Genomic DNA, 21,268 nt, shown 5'->3' with positions numbered 1-21,268 from the left:
GGAATGGGACATTATACAGTAACACCAGGGGACGTGTCCGGGTGATGACTGGATAGGTGACTGCTGGGAATGGGGCATTATACAGTAACACCGGGGGATGTGTCTGGGTGATGACTGGAGAGGTGACTGCTGGGAATGGGACATTATACAGTAACACCAGGGGACGTGTCTATGTGATGACTGGAGAGGTGACTGCTGGGAATGGGACATTATACAGGAACACCGGGGGATGTGTCTGGGTGATGACTGGAGAGATGACTGCTGGGAATGGGACATTATACAGTAACACCAGGGGATGTGTCTGGGTGATGACTGGAGAGGTGACTGCTGGGAATGGGGCATTATACAGTAACACCAGGGGATGTGTCTGGGTGATGACTGGAGAGGTGACTGCTGGGAATGGGACATTATACAGTAACACCAGGGGACGTGTCTGGGTGATGACTGGAGAGGTGACTGCTGGGAATGGGGAATTATACAGTAACACCGGGGGATGTGTCTGGGTGATGACTGGAGAGGTGACTGCTGGGAATGGGACATTATACAGTAACACCAGGGGACGTGTCTGGGTGATGACTGGAGAGGTGACTGCTGGGAATGGGGCATTATACAGTAACACCAGGGGATGTGTCTGAGTGATGACTGGAGAGGTGACTGCCGGGAATGGGACATTATACAGTAACACCAGGGGATGTGTCTGGGTGATGACTGTATCACTGTGTGTGTCAGGTTCCTATAAGGTGTCAGGATGTCACTGTCTATGTCTCCATGCAGGAGGGGGAGTATATAGAGGAACACAGGGGTCTGTACAAGGACGTGATGATGGAGTATCACCGGCCCCTCACATCACTGGGTAAGAGGAGACTGTCATCTATTGTACAGGGGAGAGCAGGTATGGGGGCCCCTATATACACACATCACCTGATAATCGCATATATACACTGTACTCAGTCACTGTGTGTCTCCTACAGATGGGCCCAGTAACAGAGATACCCCAGAGAGATGTTCCCGTCCTCTGTATTCCCAGGACTGTACAGAGGAGAATCCCAGGATCTCACAGGAGGATCAGGTAGGTGGGATTTAGGGTCTCCCCAATATACCAAAGTGACTGTCACTATATGATCTGTAGAGGAGCTGTGTGTCTTATACACTGATATTATACTGTTTCACCTCAGTTTAATCAAACATTATGCAAATGCCATTGTATTTCTCTTTCATCCACTAGGGGACACTGGAGTCTTATACTCTGCTGCAATGGATTTTCAATGGATTCTGACAGGCATTTTTTTGCTTTAGATTTTCAAGGGACTTCTAAACAAAAGATCCCGATGAAATGATGGGAACGACTGGATCACAACCCCGACCTCAGAACTGAAATACAGTTGGGTGTGTGAGGGTTGCAACGAGGCTGGTGATATTATTATTATAAATTGTTATTTTTTGTTTTGTGTGTAGTGTTTAGAAAGATCCAGCTAGGGGGATCCAGTGTACCTTTACTCCCATCACCCATTACCGTCTTTCTGTTCCTATTATAAAGGGGGGAAGCACTGAGGAGCGCTCTATGGGGTACGGCTTCAAATGTCGCCAACACTAAGACTTATTATGTTTCCACAAAATGTAGTAAGATGAGCAAGGGTGAGCGGCTCCTGGGTATGCGTTGCCTGTCTAGTTAAGGGCGTCCAGCACGGGAGGAAGGCTCCGCCAAGGTCATGGGAGCAAGCCCTAACAGGTATTTCAAAGGAAATGTCAGAATCCCGCAAACAGCAGTCGGAAAGGACTGAGGGATTCTCAAAGACTATGGAGGAATTTCTGATTTAAATTAATCCCTCCTGCGCAAGCATAAAGAAATGCGAACAAGTCGATTAAGAGAACCATCCTCATCTTACACGAAGGAGGAAGAAGGTCTTATTATAGATAAAGAGGCAAGATACTGAAGTCTGCCTTAGATCAGGAGTTTAGATTCCCTTATAGAAGCGGTTATAGAGACCCTTGCAGCAGGCAAGAATTTGGAATTTATAATAATTTGGATTATAGGATTCTCATAACAAATGTCAGTCTCAGAGGTTGGGGAAGCTGTCCTAGAGTCCCACCACTTTCAGGGCAAATGGACTTTACTGGAGAGAGGGTTACCAATAACCATTCTCGAACTGAGAAGCAGTTTACAATTCGCTTCTCTTAGCCGAAGATATAGTCAATGGTCAACAGTGAACCGGAAAGCAGATTATCACAGTCGCCAGGACTGCATCCAGGCGAGCGGTGCTTACACAGATCTTCGACATGATGGTGAGTAGATGGTGTCTACCTCAGGTGGACCTGATGGCATCTCGACAAAATCATTAGCTGCCCAGGTATGTGTCCAGAAGAAGAGATCCAGCAGCAGAGGAAGTGGACACGCTGACACTTCCTTGGTGTTACAGAAGGGTTTACATTTTTCCGCCTTTCACACTCATACCCCGAATTCTCCAAAAAGGGGTAATACGAGAGCGAGTATGGGCAATTCTCATAGCACCAAGTTGGCCCCGTAGAGGTTGGTACTCGGACTTACGGGGGATACTAGCGGAGGACCCTTGGCAGTTACCTCGAAGGGAGGACCGGCTATATCAGGGGCCGTTCCTCCACTCAGACCTGAACAGGCTACGTTTAATGGCGTGGCTGTTGAGACCCGGATCTTAAGAGTGAGAGGTATACCAAGAATGGCTATTCCTAAAGATGATCGCTGCTCAAAAGCCGGTGACACCCATGTACGACTGCAGACATTAGAAGAAGTACATGGACTGGTGTTAGGAACATGGGTAGAATTAGACGAACGTCCACTTACCCAGACTTCTACTTTTCACTCCAGCTGGTCTAGATGAAGGACTAAGACTAGGTTCCTTGAAGGTTCAAGTTTCGGCTCTCTCCATCCTATTTCAACAGCGGTTAGCGTCCTTACAAGAGGTTCAAACCTTTTTACAGGGGGTTCTGAGGATACAACCTCCTTTCCGTCCTCCCACTGCGCAGTGGGACTTAGATTTGTAGTTGGAATTTTTGAGATCACCATCTTTTGAGCCGTTGGAAAGAACAGACCTGCAATATCTCTCTTGGAAGGTCACGTTATTACTTGCCTTGGCTTCGGCTGGAAGGGTTTCGGTGTAAGGAGCCCTATCAGGTTAGAGTCCTTTGTTAATTTTCCAGAAGGATAAGGCCAAACTCCGTACATGAGCGGATTTCCTTCCTAAGGTTGTTTCGGGGTTTCAGGTAAACCAACCGATTGTGGTCCCATCCTTTCAGGGATTCGCAGAAGGGGACGTGTCTTTGGATGTTGTCCGAGCTTACGAATATACTACAAGTTACGTCGTCCTTTAGAAGGTCGGACCATTTTGTTTGGTCCAAAGAATGGTTGGCCAGCATCTAGGCAGTCTTTGTTTAGATGGAATAGCTTTGCCAATCGGCAAGCTAATATTTCCTGTGGTAAGCAGTTTCCGGTTCAGACTGGTGCTCATAATACCAGATCAGTGGGTGCCTCATGGGCGGCTATTCGAGGTGCTTCCACTACTCAATTTTGCAGAGCGAGAACGTGGTCTCAGCCCACACATTCGCAAACTTTTACAGGTTTGATACCTTGGCGTCCGGAAATTCTAAGTTCGGACGTTTAGTTTTGCAGGCCATCGACAGCACTCCCTCCCTTGGGGATAACTTTGGGACGTCCCCTACTGTATAAGACTCCAGTGACCCTAGTGGATGAAAGATAAAAGATGATTTTGGTACTTACCGATAAATCCATTTCTCTGAATCCTCTAGGGGACACTGGATGCCCGCCTCAGTGCTGTCAACCTGCTGTGTTCAAAGTTCTTGTTCAAACAGTTCGTGCAAACAGCGTTGGTTTTTCTGTTAAGAGTTTCTTGGATGCTGTTGCTTTGTTGTACGGTTCGGTTCCTCGCCAAGTGCTATAGTATCATGTCCTATTCTCTCAGTCACGTTTTCCAAACTGAGGGAGGAGGGATGTGAAGGGGGAGGAGCCGGCTGTGCAGACAATGCTAATTTTAGATTGTGCCACACCTCCGGTTGCAAGCTTCACACACCTACTGTATAAGACTCCAGTGTCCCCTAGAGGATTCAGAGAAATGGATTTATCGGTAAGTACCAAAATCATCTTTTTTTGGGTTATTTAGGTAGAACGTCTTTCTTGTATAAAGGCAGAAGATATAAGGAGAGAAGAAGAGACATATGTGACTGATATAAAGGCAGAAGATATAGAGGAAGAAGAAGAGACATATGTGACTGATATAAAGGCAAAAGATATAGAGGGAGAAGAAGAGATGTATGTGACTGATATAAAGGCAGGAGATATAGAGGGAGAAGAGGAGACATATGCGACTGATATGAAGGCAGAAGATATAGAGGGAGAAGAAGAGACGTATGTGACTGATATAAAGGCAGAAGATATAGAGGGAGAAGAAGAGACGTATGTGACTGATATGAAGGCAGAAGATATAGAGGAAGAAGAAGACACGTATGTGACTGATATAAAGGCAGAAGATATAGAGGGAGAAGAAGAGACATATGCGACTGATATGAAGGCAGAAGATATAGAGGGAGAAGAAGAGACGTATGTGACTGATATAAAGGCAGAAGATATAGAGGGAGAAGAAGAGACGTATGTGACTGATATGAAGGCAGAAGATATAGAGGAAGAAGAAGACACGTATGTGACTGATATAAAGGAAGAAGATATAGAGGGAGAAGAAGAGATGTATGTGACTGATATAAAGGCAAAAGATACAGAGGAAGAAGAAGAGACGTATGTGACTGATATAAAGGCAGAAGATACAGAGGGAGAAGAAGAGACGTATGCGACTGATATGATGACAGAAGATACAGAGGGAGAAGAAGAAACGTATGTGAGGGGTGATCAGCAGTGTAAGGAGGAGGAGATCCCTACAGATATCAGCACAGGTGAGTAATAAACACTTATTACAGAAGTAACATATTCTCATTGCTCAGTCACTACAGCAATCTCTTATTCTACACCATCCTCTGCCATCATCCCAGTTCTCAGTTGGGTGTTTATAACACAAGGTTATCCATGACAAACATCAGATGAAGAGAGTTATTACACACAACACTATAATGTTATTAAAAGTAACAAGCAGAAGTTTTTAGGGATCATATATAAGTAGTAGTGTGTAATTTGTATGGGATCTAAATTTCTCAGTTTAGCAACCATTTATTAAATAACCTTCATTTTGTTAGATGATGCAGGTATTAAATAACTCCTTGTATATAGTAGACCTATTTGGCCATTTGTGGTCATGTTTACTATATCTTTTCATTTAGTGAGGTGTAGTCGTGGTGTAAAGGACAGTTTGTGATTCCTGATTAGTTAAAAAAACAAATACCAAATACTGAACAACATCACCAAACAGGTAATTTCAACTTTAAACTTGTCATTTATTTTGTACTGTCTGGACATGGCTACTAATAACAGATGCACAGACATAATTCTTAAAGCTATGTGTGCAAATGCTAGGAGATTAGGAGACAAAATTCCAGAGCTAATTGTGATAATGACCAGGGATAACCTGGATATTGTGGCAATTACAGAGTCATAGTGCAATGAGAATCATGACTGGGACATAGCTATACCAGGATACAATTTATTTAGGAAGGATAGAATGGTCAGTGTAGGAGGAAGCGTAGCAATGTATGTGGGAAAAAAGCATAAATGCTACTTCAATTAATACAAAATATTGAAGACAAATCTGAGGCCCCTTTGGTCACCACAGAAACCGGGAAAAAGGACATTATTCATATTGGGGTGATCTCTAGACCACGTGGCCTGGGGCAGGATTTGGACAGGAATCTATTGTTGGACATCACTAAAATGGCTTTAAAGGGAGAAGTCATAATCATAGGAGACATTAATTTACCTGATGCAAGGGGTGGGGTCTTTTGCAATTTCAGCTGCAAGTGGTAAATTCCTTACAGGGAGCATCTCTCAATAAACAGCAGATATTTCCCTTCTGCATAGAAGAGCGGTCCGGAAAGAAAGAAGTAAACTTCCTTTTTGGGAGCACTCTTGTTAACTTAATTGCAATTAAAATATAACCTTTAATAACTATTCACTAAAAATTCATATATATGGATCTTACTTATTTAAAAGAAAGATTACTATTGACTGAATTGTCTTACTATCAGTATTATATCAATCAGGGTGAAAAATATTTTATTTAGAAGAAATATATTCATACTTAACCATCTAGAACACTGCCAGACAGCCGTGGGCTCTCCCTATTGTTTCCTGTAAATAGAATCAGTTACATGTGCATGGTATCCACACATACACCTTATTCATTATCATTTTCAGAAGGGAGAGGCTGAGGCTTATATATACTGTCTATGTATGGTAGGTCTCCCTTCCATACCTACCATACATAGACAGGAAAACTATGTATATAGGAAACTATAGGTCTGTAAGACAATACAGAAGGAAACTATAGGTCAGTAAGACAATACAGAAGAAACTATAGGTCAGTAAGACATTACAGAAGAAACTATAGGTCAGCAAGACAATAAATAAGGAAACTATAGACCAGTAAGACTACAGTAAGCCATGATACGTCAGTAAGACCATACAGTAAAAAACTATAGGTCAGTAAGACAATACAGTAGGAAACTATAGGTCAGTAAGACAATACAGTAGGAAACTATAGGTCAGTAAGACAATACAGTCAGAAACTATAGGTCAGTAAGACAATACAGTCAGAAACTATAGGTCAGTAAAGGGCCCTACACACTTAAAGATTATCTGTCCAATCTGGCTGATTGGAAAGAAAATCTGGCGATGTCTGGGAGCAAATGACAATCAACCATTTGCTCCCAAAATCAAGAAAATGGACAAACACAGTTCAGATAAATTGGTTTAATGAAACAAATGTAACCAATTTGTCTGAAAGTCCATTTTTGTCTGTTTTCCAATCTTTGAGAGCAAATAGTAAATTGCCATTTGCTCCCAGACATTGCCAGATTGGACAGATAATCTTTTAGTGTGTAGGGCCCTAAGACAATACAGTAAGAAACTATAGGTCAGTAAGACAATACAGAAGAAACAATAGGTCAGTAAGACAATACAGTAGGAAACTATAGGTCAGTAAGACAATACAGAAGAAACTTTAGGTCAGTAAGACAATACAGTAGGAAACTATAGGTCAGTAAGACAGGAAACTATAGGTCAGTAAGACAGTGATACAGTAGGAAACTATAGGTCAGTAAGACAATGTAGAAGGCAACTAGATGAGTAAGACAATACAGAAGAAACTATAGGTCAGTAAGAATAGAGAAGGAAACTATAGGTCAGTAAAACAATGCAGAAGGAAACTATAGGTCAGTAAGACAATACAGTAGGAAACTATAGGTAAGTAAGACAATACAGAAGGAAGCTATAGGTCAGTAAGACAATACAGTAGGAAACTATAGGTCAGTAAGACAATACAGAAGCAACTATAGGTCAGTAAGACAATACAGAAGGAAACTATAGGTCAGTAAGACAATACAGTAGGAAACTGTAGGTCAGTAAGACAATACAGTAGGAAACTATAGGTCAGGAAGACAATACAGTAGGAAACTATAGGCCAGTAAGACAATACAAAAGGAAACTGTAGGTCAGTAAGACAATACAGTGGGAAACTAGGTCCGTAAAACAATACAGTAAGAAACTATAGGTCAGTAAGACAATACAGTAGGAAACTATAGGTCAGTAAGACAATACAGTAGTAAACATCTACAAAGCCTTTTTCTCTTACATCCTAGAAGATGCTGGGGACTCCGTAAGGACCATGGGTTATAGACGGGCTCCGCAGGAGACATGGGCACCTAAAAAGAACTTTTCCTATGGGTGGGCACTGGCTCCTCCCTCTATGCCCCTCCTCCAGACCTCAGTTAGATTCTGTGCCCAGAGGAGAATGAGTGCACTGCAGAGAGCTCTCCTGAGTTTTCTGTAGAAAAAGAATTTTGTTAGTTTTTTATTTTCAGGGAGCACTGCTGGCAACAGACTCCCTGCATCGTGGGACTGGGGGGAGAGAAGCAGACCTACTTAACTGATAGGCTCTGCTTCTTAGGCTACTGGACACCATTAGGTCCAGATGGAGTCGGAACACAGGTCTCGCCCTGGGGTTCGTCCCGCAGCCGCGCCGCCGTCCTCCTCACAGATGCTGGAAGATAGAAGCCGGGCGAGTATGAGAAGATAGAAGACATCTCAGGTGGCAGAAGACTTCAGATCTTCTTGAGGTAAGGCCATTGCTCCCAGACACAACACACAGAGGCAGCACTGATGGGTGCAGGGGGGAGGGGGGCGGGGGGGCGCCCTGGGCAGCAATAATCCTCAAAGTTTGATGCACAAAGAGTAGGATTAGGCTGCGGAGGCAGTAAATCACAGATCCCCCGCCATTTTATTACAATTGCACTGGGACCGAAGCCCGCCGTTGGGTGGGCGGAGCTTGATCCTCACCACTAACCAGCGCCATTTTCTCCACAGAAGCTGCATGAGGACGCTGGCTCCCCGGTCTCTCTCCCTGCTGAACACTTTCACAGGCTGGAAAAAGAGGAGGGGGGCACATTGGTAACGCAGTGAGTGGGAATTGTGTGTATATATATATATATATATATATATATATATATATATATATATATATACAAACAAACACGAGGAACCACTGCACTCGCCATTCCCAGGGGTTGGGGTGCGGTGGGCTGTGACCACCAAACTCAAATATACCAAACAAAAAACCCAGCACTCTCCTAAGGTGAATGAAGCTGCTTAGGAGAGTGCTGGGTTTTTTGTTTGGTATATATATATATATATACCAATCTGGTCATTTATTTTTTCCGGTGTTATTTAGGCGCTGGGTGTGTGCTGGCATACTCTCTCTCTGTCTCTCCTAAGGACCTGGTTGGGGTTTTGTCCCCTTATAGGTTTATCCCTGTGTGTGTGGGGTGTCGGTACGTGCGTGTCGACATGTCTGAGGCGGAATGATTCTCCAAGGAGGAGGTGGAGCAAATGAGTGGTGTGTCCCCGTCGGTAGTGCCGACTCAGGAATGGATGGACATGTGGCATATGTTGAATGCAAGTGTGGCATCTTTACATAAGAGGCTTGATAAGGCTGAATCCAGGGAGGCATCAAGAGGTCAATCCTCGGATTGGACCGACTCACAGGGCCCGTCGGGGTCTCAAAAACGTCCCTTAGCACAAATTGTGGACATTACTACCGACACGGACTTTGATTCCAGTGTCGACTATGATGAAGTGAAATTGCAACCTAAGGTGACAAAAAGCATTCAGTGTATGATTGTGGCAATAAGGGATGTGTTGCATATTGAGGATGAACCCTCGGTCCCCGACACAAGGGTACACATGTTTAAGGGTAAGAAACAGATTATTTATTTTCCCACATCTCATTAACTAAATAAGTTCTTTGGAAAAGCTTGGGAGTTCCGGAGAAGAGACCGCAGATCCCAAAAATTATTTATATGGCATACCCCTTCCCTAAACAGGACAGGGTACGTTGGGAATCACCTCCCACTGTGGACAAGGCCTTAACGCGCCTGTCCAAGAAAGTGGCGCTACCGTCTCCAGACACAGCGGCCCTCAAGGATCCTGCGGATCGCAGGCAGGAGACTACTTTAAAGTCTATTTATTCGCATACTGGAGCTGTGCTAAGACCGACTATTGCGTCGGCATGGGTATGTAGCGCAATTTCAGCATGGACAGATGATCTGACGGCTGAATTTGATACCATGGATAGAGATACTGTATTGTTAATTCTAGCCCATATTAAAGGTGCAGTCTTATTTATGAGAGCTGCTCAAAGGGATATTGGATTGCTGGCTTCTAGGGCCAATGCCATGTCTATCTCGGCGAGACGATTCTTATGGACTCGCCAATGGACGGGTGATGCGGATTCCAAAAAACATATGGAAGTCCTACCCTATAAGGGAGACGTATTGTTTGGGGATGGGCTGACGGACCTGGTTTCCACAGCTACCGCAGGTAAATCAAATTTTCTCTAACGTCCTAGTGGATGCTGGGGACTCCGTAAAGACCATGGTGAAGAGATGGGCTCCGCAGGAGACTGGGCACTCTAAGAAAGAATTAGTACTACTGGTGTGCACTGGCTCCTCCCTCTATGCCCCTCCTCCAGACCTCATTTAGAATCTGTGCCCGGCCAGAGATGGGTGCATTTTAGTGAGCTCTCCTGAGCTTGCTAATAAGAAAGTATTTTAGTTAGGTTTTTTATTTTCAGAGAGCTTCTGCTGACAACAGACTCTCTGCTACGAGGGACTGAGGGAAGAGAAGCAAACCTACTCACTGAAGCTAGGTTGCGCTTCTTAGGCTACTGGACACCATTAGCTCCAGAGGGATCGAACACAGGTACGTTGGTCGTACGTTCCCGGAGCCGCGCCGCCGTCCCCCTCGCAAAGTCAGAAGCCGGCAGACGCAAGAAGACATCGAAATCGGTGGCAGAAGACTCCTGTCTTCACATGAGGTAGCGCCCACACTACCCACACACTCTGGTCACTGTAGGGTGCAGGGCGCAGGGGGGGGGGGGGGGGCCCTGGGCAGCAATTAGGATACCTCTTGGCAAAAAGACACATATATACAGCCGGGCACTGTATATATGTACGAGCCCCCGCCATTTTATTTACACAGACCCGGGACAGAAGCCCGTTGCTGAGGGGGCGGGGCCTTCTTCCTCAGCACTCACCAGCGCCATTTTCTCTCCACAGCTCCGCTGAGAGGAAGCTCCCCAGGCTCTCCCCTGCAGTATCCAGGTAGAAAAAGCGTAAAAAGAGAGGGGGGGGGGGCACATAAATTTAGGCGCAAATTGTCATAAACAGCAGCTACTGGGTAAACACTAAATTACTGTGTAATCCCTGGGGTTATATAGCGCTGGGGTGTGTGCTGGCATACTCTCTGTGTCCCCAAAAGGCCTTTGTGGGGGTCCTGTCCTAAAGTGAGCATTCCCTGGTTGTGTGCAGTGTGTCGGTACGTTTGTGTCGACATGTTTGACGAGGAAGGATACGTGGAGGCTGAACAAGTGATGATATGTGGGGTCGCCGCCGACGGCGCCGACACCTGATTGGATGGATATGTGGAAGGTGTTAAATGATAACGTAAGCTCCTTGCATAAGAGGTTGTATAAAGCTGAAGCCTTGGGACAGTCAGGGTCTCAGCCCATGCCTGATCCTACAGCGCAGAGACCGTCAGGGTCTCAAAAACGCCCACTATCCCAGATTGTTGACACAGATATCGACACGGATTCTGACTCCAGTGTCGATGACGATGATGCTAAGTTGCAGCCTAAATTGACTAAAGCCATCCGCTACATGATTATAGCAATGAAGGATGTGTTGCACATATCAGAGGAAAACCCTGTCCCTGACAAGAGGGTTTATATGTATGGGGAGAAAAAGCAAGAAGTGACTTTTCCCCCTTCACATGAATTAAATGAATTATGTGAAAAAGCGTGGTATTCCCCTGATAGGAAAGTAGTAATTTCCAAAAGATTGCTTATGGCGTACCCTTTCCCGCCAACCGACAGGTTACGCTGGGAATCCTCCCCTAGGGTAGATAAGGCATTGACACGCTTATCTAAGAAGGTGGCCCTGCCGTCACAGGCCGCCCTAAAGGATCCTGCGGATAGAAAGCAGGAAGGTATCCTGAAGTCTGTTTATACACATTCTGGTACTCTACTGAGGCCAGCAACTGCTTCGGCCTGGATGTGTAGTGCTGTAGCAGCATGGACAGATACTCTGTCTGAGGGGATAGATACCCTGGACAGGGAGACTATTTTACTGACCCTGGGACATATCAAAGACACTGTCTTATATATGAGGGATGCCCAGAGGGAAATTTGCCTACTGGGCTCTAGAGTAAACGCAATGTCGATTTCTGCCAGAAGGGTCCTGTGGACTCGGCAGTGGACTGGTGATGCCGACTCTAAAAAACACATGGAGGTTTTACCTTACAGGGGTGAGGAATTGTTTGGGAACGGTCTCTCGGACCTGGTTTCCACAGCAACGGCTGGGAAGTCGAATTTTTTGCCATATGTTCCCTCACAGCCAAAGCACCGTATTACCAAATGCAGTTCTTTCATTCAAAAAAAGCCTCCACTAAATCCACCGCGTGACGCTGTCAGGAGCGGTGGGGGCACGTCTCCTAAATTTCAGCCACCAGTGGGTTCGCTCACGGGTGGATCCTTGGGCTATACAAATTGTGTCTCAGGGATACAAGCTGGAATTCGAAGTGACGCCCCCTCACCGTTACCTAAAATCGTCCCTGCCGGCTTCTCCCATGGAAAGGGAGGTAGTGTTGGCGGCAATTCACAAGTTATATCTCCAGCAGGTGGTGGTGAAGGTTCCCCTTCTTCAAAAGGGATGGGGCTACTATTCCACAATGTTTGTGGTGTCGAAACCGGACGGTCCGGTCAGACCCATTTTGAATTTAAAATCCCTGACCATTTATCTGAAGAAATTCAAGTTCAAAATGGAATCGCACAGAGCGGTCATTGCAAGCCTGGAAGAGGGGGATTTTATGGTGTCGCTGGACATCAAGGATGCTTACTTGCATGTCCCCATTTATCCACCTCATCAGGAGTACCTCAGTTTGTGGTACAGGACTGTCATTACCAATTCCAGACGTTGTCGTTTGGCCTGTCCACAGCACCGAGAATATTTACCAAGGTAATGGCGGAGATGATGGTACTCCTTCGAAAGCAAGGAGTTACAATTATCCCATACTTGGACAATCTCCTCATAAAGGCGAGGTCCAGGGAGCAGTTGCTGATCGGCCTAGCACACTCTCAGGAAGTGTTGCAACAACACGGGTGGATCCTGAATATTCCAAAGTCGCAGCTGATCCCTACGACGCGTCTGCCCTTCATGGGCATGATTCTGGACACAGACCAGAAGAAGGTGTTTCTCCCGGCGGAGAAGGCTCAGGAGCTCGTGACTCTGGTCAGAGACCTCCTAAAACCGAAACAGGTATCGGTGCATAACTGCACGCGAGTCCTGGGAAAGATGGTGGCGTCATACGAAGCCATTCCCTTCGGCAGGTTCCATGCGAGGATCTTTCAGTGGGATCTGTTGGAAAAGTGGTCTGGATCGCATCTTCAGATGCATCGGCTGATCACCCTGTCCCCCAGGGCCAGGGTGTCTCTTCTGTGGTGGCTGCAAAGTGCTCACCTCCTCGAAGGCCGCAGGTTCGGCATACAGGACTGGGGCCTGGTGACCACGGATGCAAGCCTCCGAGGATGGGGGGCAGTCACTCAGGGAAGAAACTTCCAAGGGCTGTGGTCAAGTCGGGAGTCTTGTCTGCACATCAATATCCTGGAACTAAGGGCCATATACAACGCCCTGAGTCAAGCGGAGCCTCTGCTTTGAAACCAACCAGTGCTGATTCAGTCAGACAACATCACCGCAGTGGCCCATGTTAACCGCCAGGGCAGCACAAGAAGCAGGGTGCAATGGCGGAAGCCACCAGGATTCTTCGTTAGGCGGAGAATCACGTGCAAGCACTGTCAGCAGTGTTCATTCCGGGAGTGGACAACTGGGAAGCAGACTTCCTCAGCAGACACGACCTCCACCCGGGAGAGTGGGGACTTCATCAAGAAGTCTTCACGCAGATTGTAAATCGATGGGAACTGCCACAGGTGGACATGATGGCGTCCCGCCTCAACAAAAAGCTAAAAGGGTATTGCGCCAGGTCAAGGGACCCTCAGGCGATAGCTGTGGACGCACTAGTAACACCATGGGTGTTCCAGTCGGTCTATGTGTTTCCTCCTCTTCCTCTCATACCAAAGGTGCTGAGAATTGTAAGAAAGAGGAGTGAGAACAATACTCATTGTTCCGGATTGACCAAGAAGGACTTGGTACCCGGAACTGCAAGAAATGCTCACAGAGGACCCATGGCCTCTGCCTCTCAGACAGGACCTGTTGCAACAGGGGCCCTGTCTGTTCCAAGACTTACCGCAGCTGCGTTTGAACACCGGATCCTAGCGGAAAAAGGCATTCTGGAGAAGTTATTCCTACGCTGATAAAGGCTAGGAAGGACGTGACAGCAAAGCATTATCACCGTATATGGCGAAAATATGTTACTTGGTGTGAGGCCAGGAAGGCCCCTACAGAGGAATTCCAGCTCGGCCGGTTCCTGCACTTCCTACAGTCAGGAGTGTCTATGGGCCAAAAATTTGGGTCCATAAAGGTCCAGATTTTGGCCCTATCCATTATCTTTCAAAAAGAACTGGCTTCACTGCCTGAGGTTCAGACGTTTGTTAAGGGAGTGCTACATATTCAGCCTCCTTTTGTGCCACCAGTGGCACCTTGGGATCTTAACGTGGTGTTGGGTTTCCTGAAATCCCACTGGTTTGAGCCACTTAAAACCGTGGAGCTAAGGTATCTCATGTGGAAAGTGGTCATGCTGTTGGCCTTAGCTTCGGCTAGGCGTGTGTCAGAATTGGCGGCTTTGTCATGTAAAAGCCCCTATCTGGTTTTCCATATGGACAGGGCAGAATTGCGGACTCGTCCGCAATTTCAGCCAAAGGTGGTGTCATCTTTTCATTTGAACCAACCTATTGTGGTGCCTGCGGCTACTCGTGACTTGGAGGATTCCAAGTTACTTGACATAGTCCGGGCTTTGAAGATTTATGTAACCAGAACGGCTGGAGTCAGGAAGACTGACTCGCTGTTTATCCTGTATGCATCCAACAAGCTGGGTGCTCCTGCTTCAAAGCAAACTATTGCTCGCTGGATCTGTAACATGATTCAGCAGGCTTATTCTGCGACTGGATTGCCGCATCCAAAATCAGTGAAAGCCCACTCCACAAGGAAGGTGGGCTCTTCTTGGGCGGCTGCACCAATAACTTTTTGCGGCTAATTGGTTAGGGAGTTTTTGCGATGAACTGAATCCCCCCCCATAAAATGTTTATACATACAGTATGATGTTACATTGAGATTACCGCTGGAGGAAACTCTGCCACAATATTATTAAATGTGTAATTTATCCCATCCTCGTATGGGTGCAATATATTAATATATTCTTACTGAACAGGATTACCAGCACTGAATCAATTATCGCCCAATATAATATACATGCCGATGTTTAACAACAAATACAATTGTCTTTTGATTACTTTATGCACCTTTATACATTTACCTTTGTGTTTTATATATCACTGATTTATCTTACATACTTTACTGTACTTAATAAAGGTTATATATTATTTATTAGTGCGCAAACAGGACAGCACTTTCTCTTCTTTGCTGTTTTATTATTGCAAAGCCCATGTCACCTCTAGTAATCCCACATGAGCGTCCATGTCACCTCTAGTAATCCTACATGAGTGTCCATGTCACCTATAGTAATCCCACATGAGCGTCCATGTCACCTCCAGTAATCCCACGTGAGCGTCCATGTCACCTTTTGTAATCCCACATGAGTGTCCGTGTCACCTCTAGTAATCCCACATGTGCGTCCGTGTCACCTCTAGTAATCCACATGAGCGTCCATGTCACCTCTACTAATCCCACATGAGCGTCCATGTCACCCCTAGTAATCCCACATGAGCGTCCATGTCACCTCTACTAATCCCACATGAGTGGCCATGTCACCTCTAGTAATCCCACATGAATGCCCATGTCACCTCTAGTAATCCCACGTTAGCGTCCATGTCAACTCTAGTAACCCCACATGAGCGTCCATGTCACCTCTAGTAACCCCACATGAGCGTCCATGTCACCTCTAGTGATCCCACATGAGTGTCCGTGTCACCTCTAGTGATCCCACATGAGCGTCCGTGTCACCTCTAGTGATCCCACATGAGCGTCCGTGTCACCTCTAGTAATCCTACGTGAGCGTCCATGTCTCCTCTAGTAATCCCACGTCAGCATCCACGTCACCTCTAGTAATTCCACGGGAGCGCCCGTGTCACCTCTAGTAATTCCACGGGAGCGCCCGTGTCACCTCTAGTAATTCCACGGGAGCGCCCGTGTCACCTCTAGTAATTCCACGGGAGCGCCCGTGTCACCTCTAGTAATTCCACGGGAGCGCCCGTGTCACCTCTAGTAATTCCACGGGAGCGTCCACGTCACCTCTAGTAATTCCACGGGAGCGTCCGTGTCACCTCTAGTGATCCCACGTGAGCGTCCTTGTCACCTCTAGTAATCCCACGTGAGCGTCCCTGTCACCTCTAGTAATCCCACGTGAGCGTCCCTGTCTCCTCTAGTAATCCCACGTGAGCGTCCCTGTCTCCTCTAGTAATCCCACGTGAGCGTCCCTGTCTCCTCTAGTAATCCCACGTGAGCGCCCGTGTCACCTCTAGTAATCCCACGTGAGCGTCCGTGTAACCTCTAGTAATTCCACGTGAGCGTCCACGTCACCTCTAGTGATCCCACAGGAGCGTCCACGTCCCCTCTAGTAATCCCACATGAGCATTCAGTGTTGATCAAGCTCCAGTCTAAGCATCCTAGCTTTTTTTGTTTTTTAATAAACATAAAAGCAATGATTACAGGTAAAAATGTCAGTTATAGAATTATATATTGTATCCTGTAACACCCTGGCTCTTGTCTACTCATTTTATATATTAATGTATTTTATTTCCAGGAGATGGACACACAAGCAGGAATATCTCAGAAGGACATCTAATGTTATCCCAGGATTGTGACATAAAAGATAATGACAGTAGACAGGATTCTCCAGGAGATAACCCCATTACCCCAATTATACATCCAGCTCTATCAGCTGATCCCTCTGATCCTGGGAAATGTTCTCCTGATCACTCTGATATTGGTGCATCTGTTACAGCTCTGAGAGTAGATTCAGTGTTTCCTTGTTCTATAGATGCACCATGTTTTACACAGAACACAAACCTTATTACTCATCAGCCAGCTAAGGCAGGTGAGAGGCCATTTCCATGTTCTGAGTGTGGGAAATGTTTTACATATAAATCATATCTTGTTAGACATGAGAGAAGTCACACAGGTGAGAAGCCGTATTCCTGTTCTGAGTGTGGGAAATGTTTCGCATATAAATCAGCTTTTATTACACATCAGAGAAGTCACACAGGTGAGAAGCCGTATTCCTGTTCTGAGTGTGGGAAATGTTTCGCATATAAATCAGATCTTGTTACACATCAGAGAAGTCACACAGGTGAGAAGCCGTATTCCTGTTCTGAGTGTGGGAAATGTTTTGCACAGACATCAGCTCTTGTTACACATCAGAGAAGTCACACAGGTGAGAAGCCATATTCCTGTTCTGAGTGTGGGAAATGTTTTTCATTGAAATCACATCTTGTTAGTCATCAGAGAAGTCACACAGGGGAGAAGCCATATTCCTGTTCTGAGTGTAGGAAATGTTTTGCACGGAAACCAGCTCTTGTTATACATCAGAGAAGTCACACAGGTGAGAAGCCGTATTCCTGTTCTGAGTGTGGGAAATGTTTTGCACACAAATCACATTTTGTTATACATCAGAGAAGTCACAGTGAGAAGCCGTATTCCTGTTCTGAGTGTGGGAAATGTTATTCATCGAAACCAGATCTTGTTATACATCAGAGAAGTCACACAGGTGAGAAGCCATATTCCTGTTCTGAGTGTGGGAAATGTTTTGCATGGAAATCAGCTCTTGTTGCACATCAGAGGAGTCACACAGGTGAGAAGCCGTATTCCTGTTCTGAGTGTGGGAAATGTTTTGCACACAAATCACATTTTGTTATACATCAGAGAAGTCACACAGGTGAGATGCCATTTTCCTGTTCTGAGTGTGGGAAATGTTTTTCATCGACATCAGTTCTTGTCAAACATCAGCGATTTCACAGATGAGAAGCCATTTTCATGCTGTGAGAGAAATAAATCTGCTCTTGTTGAACATATTAGACATTACCCAAGTACGGAACCATTTACGTCTTCTGGAGTATAATTATCACTGCCGTCCAATGTTCCTCAAGGGTGAATCCGATCTCTTATGCTTTATAAAATATACATGCTACCACTGGGTGATATAATCAGACATCATGGCCTGGTCTACCACAGCTATGCAGATGACCTGCTTTTTGCACCATGTACTGAGAACCTAATACCAATCCTAAATGGTTGTCTAGCTGAGCGCCAGGGGTGGATGATGCCAGTTGGCTGTGACTCAGTCTTTGTGAAACATAATAGAAGCTCCCGAACAAAGGACAAGACTACAGCTTTACCAACCATCTGGATTTATGCTTTGGTGTTCAGAATTGCAAAATACTGAACATGTGCTGAATCTTTGTGATGTCCTGGTATGTGGCTGACACATACATCAGGTATCCGCTACATACAAATCCTCATTCTTTCATCTGTGGACCATAGCCAGAATCAAGCACTTGATTCACTCAGAAGTTCATAGACTACTGCAATGCCATCTACCTGGGTCACCCAGCAAAAGAATTACAGAGCTTGCAGCTAGTACAGAATGCAGCAGCCAGGCTGTTACCTAACCAGCCCGTTCCTGCCTCATAACACCCATTCTATACTCCCTTCACCGGCTGCCTGTAAGACGACAAATCTATTTCATAATTAGCTAAATGACCTTCCCAGCCCAGCATTACATGGTCCAAGGTACTAGAAGCAGCTTCTGCCTCCTTACTGCCCTGCTTGCTGGCATCTACAGATGAAGGACTGTTACCAGCAGTACCAAGAATCTCCTGTCATTCATTTATGGGTTGAACGTTTAGCTTTGACCATGGAACTCACTGCCTTGCACAGTCCAAGAGGCCTCCACTCTAGAGACCTTCACAAGCAGGCTGATGACTGTTACTCACGCTTTTCATTAATGTACCTCTATTTACTTCCTAAATAATACATCCCAAATGCTTAGGTCTTTTTTCTGCTGTTTATTTTGTATCTTGTGCTTTGTGTAAATGTGAGTGTCTAATGCCAGTTTCCACAATCTGTATTGCTGCATGACAATATGGCGGCCATTGGAACGTGTTTTCACTTCTTCTAGTTTGCCTAACTTGTTGCAGACACTCATCTTGATCAGGAGTGTCGAGTGTTTTCTGATACAAGATCCTGTCCATATATACCCTGTATATTACCATGTGCATTAGAGTCACCCGGGTTCCATCTGCGGTGGTTTGTTGTATGTTACATCTATATGGTGCGGATACTCCCCTGTATGATTTCATAATAAAAGCTTTTGTTTGCATCTAATTATTACATTAAAGCTTTTATTTTTATTCTGTTTTATATTCCCGTCTGAGTAATTATGCCATAATGTCTAATCTCGGAGTGGACCCCAGAAGATGTAAAGAAACCGTGTAAGTTTTCCATCATTCTGTTTCGTGTAAGCATACAGGTAAGTGATGGCACGACGGTCACTGTCCGTCACATTCCGGTGGTATCATGGAAGTGGACTGTCTGGGCTTATTCTAGTCTACTGCAGAAATAAAAAACTCAGCCTTTATCCTGCTTATAAGAATGACAAAGCCCATAAATCAAGCTTGGTAGGACAAGACAGAAGCCACATTAATGGTGGCACATCATATAGGCTGAAGACCCATGTTTATGGTATATATGGCATAACTCCCTCTTCACCCACAAAAACCTTCCCTTCACCATTCACAATGTCCACCATTGCCCCTTCAGAAGGGACACAACTTTCCTTTGCTTTTTCCACCTCCTCCTCTACAGAGCCCAGGACCACCTCCATGACCATTTCATGTTTATCTGGAGGCCTGGCATCTGGGAGGTTCATGGCCTGAGATGACCACAGAACCACCAGGTAGTGGGCAAGAAGAATCCACAGCCTCCTGAGGAACTGGAGAGTCCAAGGATCCACCCCGCATGAGGCAGAGAAGGGACAACCACAGGGACTGGCTCATCTATTTCCTTCCTAAAAGCTGCTCTTTACCCAGTTTGGTACCTGTGGGATCCCACTCCAATTTCCCTTGAGAGTCCTTACCCTCACTAATCCCTTCTAAACCTACTAGTTCCTTCCCCTTCCAACCACTCCTCCTTTTTAAGCTTTTCACCACCTGCTGTGTGAGTCCCATCCAACTCCTCCATTCCTTGACTCATTGGTGTAGCAACCCCTTCTCCCCACCCCCACCACACTGCTATACTGCAGTTAAGCTGTGAGACTTGCTGCTAGCAGTACTCGCTACTCAGCACACACACTCACATCATGATTACACAGCTGTGCCAGAGACACTGTCTCACTGACAACCAGGACGAGACACTCCCAGAAAGGCATGTATGTATGTATGAGTACGGAGAGAGTGGGCACAGTGGGGCTGCATCACTGACAGCTGAGCCTGTCACATCAGTGAGGTGACAAAATGCAAGATATAATTACCTAGCTAAATCAGGCGCTAATGCAATGTTACATGTATTAAATGAGCACCAAATATTGATTATTAGATAGCAGCTCCTATGCGGCAACGGGATGCCTTAGACGATATAGATTGTTTAAGTTTCAATAGAGACATAAAAGAGCGCTGATGGTATATAAATAAAAATATTTCTAATATTTATTAGAGTTCAACACAATAAAAACAGTTATGCCAATAATAACCAGATAAAATGTAGCCACAATATTTCTGATTGTATATAAACTGTATACAGATTCAGCTGTAATCACTCATATTAGATCGATTGTATTTAAATGCAGCTGAATCAGCTGATATGTGCAGTACTGCGGTCCATTAATTAACATAATAGAGTGTAGGAGTTCTCCAATTTATGTATATACCAGAGGGATCCCACGGTATTAAAGTGGATAATTTAAGTAGTTCATTATCCTCACTTATAGGTCAGTGTTCTCACCCAATGTTGGTAATCTCCGCTGGTTCCCGTCAATAGCAAAGTGCAGTGTGAGCTACAAATGGCTGCAGGTATCCCTCACAGATGGACCAGAGGGAGATGCCACGAGCTCCGATGATCTGTCTGCAAACGGTGTCTCACCACTGGGGCGGGCGGTAGCGTTCTGTCCCGTGTGACAGCAGTGAGGATCAATGAAATTGTTTATAGCAGGGTTAAACGAAGTGGATGAATCTCCTTCAATGGACCGACAGTAGCTACAACACTCAACGCGTTTCTCCGCCACAGGCAAACGGCGGTTTTCTCAGGAGATATGAATACCCAATGAAGAAGTAAATGGGTATTTAAACCGTTTGTATCCAATTGGCTTTTGAATGGTAATATGCACACCTGAGTGAATGCTCGGTGTTGCTTAATTTGTATAGAGTTGATCCACATGATGTAATTA

General features: G+C 45.5%; 1 protein-coding gene across 1 annotated transcript; it reads left to right on the top strand.

The window, feature by feature from the left end:
• The first annotated feature begins 1,012 nt into the window (after window positions 1-1,012).
• On the top strand, window positions 1,013-19,200 carry LOC134994997 (oocyte zinc finger protein XlCOF22-like). The gene is made up of 3 exons (XM_063951032.1): window positions 1,013-1,073; window positions 4,156-4,935; window positions 16,634-19,200. The coding sequence occupies exons 2-3, from the start codon at window positions 4,299-4,301 to the stop codon at window positions 17,848-17,850; spliced, it is 1,854 nt and encodes a 617-aa protein (XP_063807102.1). The 5' UTR covers window positions 1,013-1,073; window positions 4,156-4,298; the 3' UTR covers window positions 17,851-19,200.
• Window positions 19,201-21,268: the final 2,068 nt, after the last annotated feature.

Source organism: Pseudophryne corroboree, unplaced genomic scaffold (genome assembly GCF_028390025.1).
Source record: "Pseudophryne corroboree isolate aPseCor3 unplaced genomic scaffold, aPseCor3.hap2 scaffold_1348, whole genome shotgun sequence".
NCBI lineage: Eukaryota > Metazoa > Chordata > Amphibia > Anura > Myobatrachidae > Pseudophryne > Pseudophryne corroboree.
The sequence above is the reverse complement of the archived record's forward strand: the minus strand, read 5'-3'. Positions and strand labels throughout refer to the sequence as shown.

Excerpts from the sequence above, each read along its gene's own strand:
- LOC134994997 (XM_063951032.1), top strand. The coding sequence starts at position 4,299 with ATGTATGTGACTGATATAAAGGCAGGAGATATAGAGGGAGAAGAGGAG. Across the intron at positions 4,936-16,633 it reads CCCTACAGATATCAGCACAG|GAGATGGACACACAAGCAGG; the intron begins GTGAGTAATAAA and ends TTTTATTTCCAG.